Here is a 2,462-nt window from a genome sequence, read left to right as displayed (position 1 = left end):
AGCCTCCAGCAAACCTTGTGCTAAAACCCCTCTCTCAAGGTTTCTGCAGCAGATACAGATGGGGGAAAATGAGAGACGTAAAACAAGTTGCCATCTGGCTGGTGCATCTGTCTGTCTGTGCCAGTTTCTCTCAAAGGGTTGGGCATTGATTCCCAAAGAGTACTTGATCTCATGGGGAAAGTTCTCCAAGCTATATGGGGAGCCATCCCGATTCTTGTGCTCTTTTTCTTTTCTTTTTTTTTGGCAAGTTTGAAAATACCTTTATTCTTCTCTCACACTTGATTATTATTTTGCTTTAGCATCAAATTCTAAGTTCAATACACTTTTTTCCTTCAGAATCTGAAGATCTTGCTCAACTGTGTTCTATCATCCGCTGCCAGTGGAACACCTGAAGGCAGGTCCGGTTATGAGAACATCATTAGATCCTTGTGCTCTATCCCCTTGAGAAGTTGGGGCTCTTCTCTTTATCCTCGGGGTTCTGAAACGCGTGGTCCTCCCTCCTATCTTGTTTTGTTCTGTTTTTCCCCATTTTTACTTTGTGGAAATGAGTGCCTCGTGGTCAGAGCTCTTACCTGCTGTGTGGACCCTTCCTCTGTCTTTTCTTCCATACTTTCTTCCTGCTCCAGCCTCCATCCTGGGCAACACCTTTTATTCTATTGTTGCTTAAAATCACAAAGTATCTGGGTTGGAAGTGGCCTAGAAGATCACCTAGTTCAGTTCCCTCATCCTACAGATGGGAAACCTAAAGCAGAAAGGAAGAGAGTTCGGGCAGTGACGTGACTTGCCCACAGTCACACCTGTGTGTAATACCAGGGCTGGCTGACGCCAAACCCATGATTTCCCCCATGGCCAGGAAGCCTTGAGAAATGTAGTCACACTTCGCCCTTTTCCTAGACACTGGGGAGATGCCCCAGGAGTAGGGGAAGAACCAGCCCAGCCATGGATGCTACCAATGAGTCTTCGGAGGAAGCCCCATTTATCCTACTGGGACTGACCACAACTCCTGGACAGCGGCGGCCTCTCTTCGTGCTATTCTTGGTCCTGTACGTGGCAGGCATCCTGGGTAATGGACTCATTGTGGCCGCCAGCCGGGCCAGTTCAGCCCTGCACGCACCCATGTACTTCCTGCTGGCCCATCTGTCCTTTGCTGATCTCTGTTTTACCTCCGTCACTGTCCCCAAGATGCTGGCCAACTTGTTGGCCCATGACCGCTCCATCTCCCTGGCTGGCTGCCTGACCCAGATGTACTTCTTCTTTGCCCTGGGTGTGACCGATAGCTGTCTCCTGGCCGCCATGGCCTATGACCGCTATGTGGCCATCCGGCACCCTCTCCACTATGCCACAAGGATGTCCCGGGCCGTGTGCACAGCCCTGGTGGCGACCGCGTGGCTGGTGTCCCACCTCCACTCCCTCCTGCATATCCTGCTTATGGCTCGCCTGTCCTTCTGTGCCTCCCACCAAGTGCCCCACTTCTTCTGTGACCACCAGCCTCTCTTAAGGCTCTCCTGCTCCGACACCCGCCACATTCAGCTGCTCATCTTCACCGAGGGCGCCGCGGTGGTGGTCACTCCCTTCCTGCTCATTCTTGCCTCCTATGGGGCCATTGCGGCTGCAGTACTCCGGCTGCCCTCAGCCTCTGGGAGGCTCCGGGCTGTGTCCACCTGTGGCTCCCACCTGGCAGTGGTGGGCCTCTTCTACGGGACAGTCATCGCCGTCTACTTCCAGCCCACATCCCGGTATGAGGCAGAGCGGGGCCGAGTGGCCACGGTCATGTACACTGTGGTTACCCCCATGCTAAACCCTGTGATCTACAGTCTCCGGAACCGCGATGTGCAGGGAGCGCTCCGAGCCCTTTGCCCCAGACGGAGGATCTCAGCTGCGGACTCCTAAGCCCCAGACCCCGCCAAGGAGAGACTGCATCACCCACAGGGACAATTCAAGAATGTGATCATCTGTTCTATGCTTTTTCCAAAATCATAGTCATAGCTATCACCTGCTGCGAAGCAGAGCCTTGCCTGATCATACGTTATTGCCACAAAAACCAGGAAAGCGGATATTATGATCCTGTTTCATAGACGTGGAAACTGGATTCAAAGACAAGAATGGACTTTTCCACGTTTACATGATTTTAGGTGGCAAAGCTTGTGCCCATTCTTCCTCATCATTCCTTCTTCCAACACTCACTCCCGGGCACTTAGGGTGCATACTACCATTTTCTGACGGTCTAAAGCTGTAAGGGAGGGTGCAAATCCCCCAGTCTTGCTCTGGGGGGACTGGCACCTTATTTTCCATCACATCACCATGTATTCCCAAATAATTGACTTCTCAACTGCCTGGGACACGGACAAAAGTTCACATACCCATGCGTCAAGGGATTGACCTCTCCCAGTGTACCCAGTCTGGTGGGTGGGTAGGAGGCACTCCGGACATCTGAGATGAATAAATGATCATCTATTTTTATG

General features: G+C 52.1%; 1 protein-coding gene across 1 annotated transcript; it reads left to right on the top strand.

Annotated features, from left to right (window-relative positions):
- Window positions 1-939: 939 nt before the first annotated feature.
- Window positions 940-1,890, top strand: LOC131813117 (olfactory receptor 1K1). The gene has a single exon (XM_059143291.1). The coding sequence runs from the start codon at window positions 940-942 to the stop codon at window positions 1,888-1,890; it is 951 nt and encodes a 316-aa protein (XP_058999274.1).
- The last annotated feature ends 572 nt before the right edge of the window (window positions 1,891-2,462 follow it).

The sequence above is a fragment of the Mustela lutreola genome, chromosome 12 (genome assembly GCF_030435805.1).
Source record: "Mustela lutreola isolate mMusLut2 chromosome 12, mMusLut2.pri, whole genome shotgun sequence".
Classification (NCBI taxonomy): domain Eukaryota; kingdom Metazoa; phylum Chordata; class Mammalia; order Carnivora; family Mustelidae; genus Mustela; species Mustela lutreola.
Note: the sequence above shows the minus strand (reverse complement) of the source record. Positions and strands in the feature narration are given on the sequence as shown.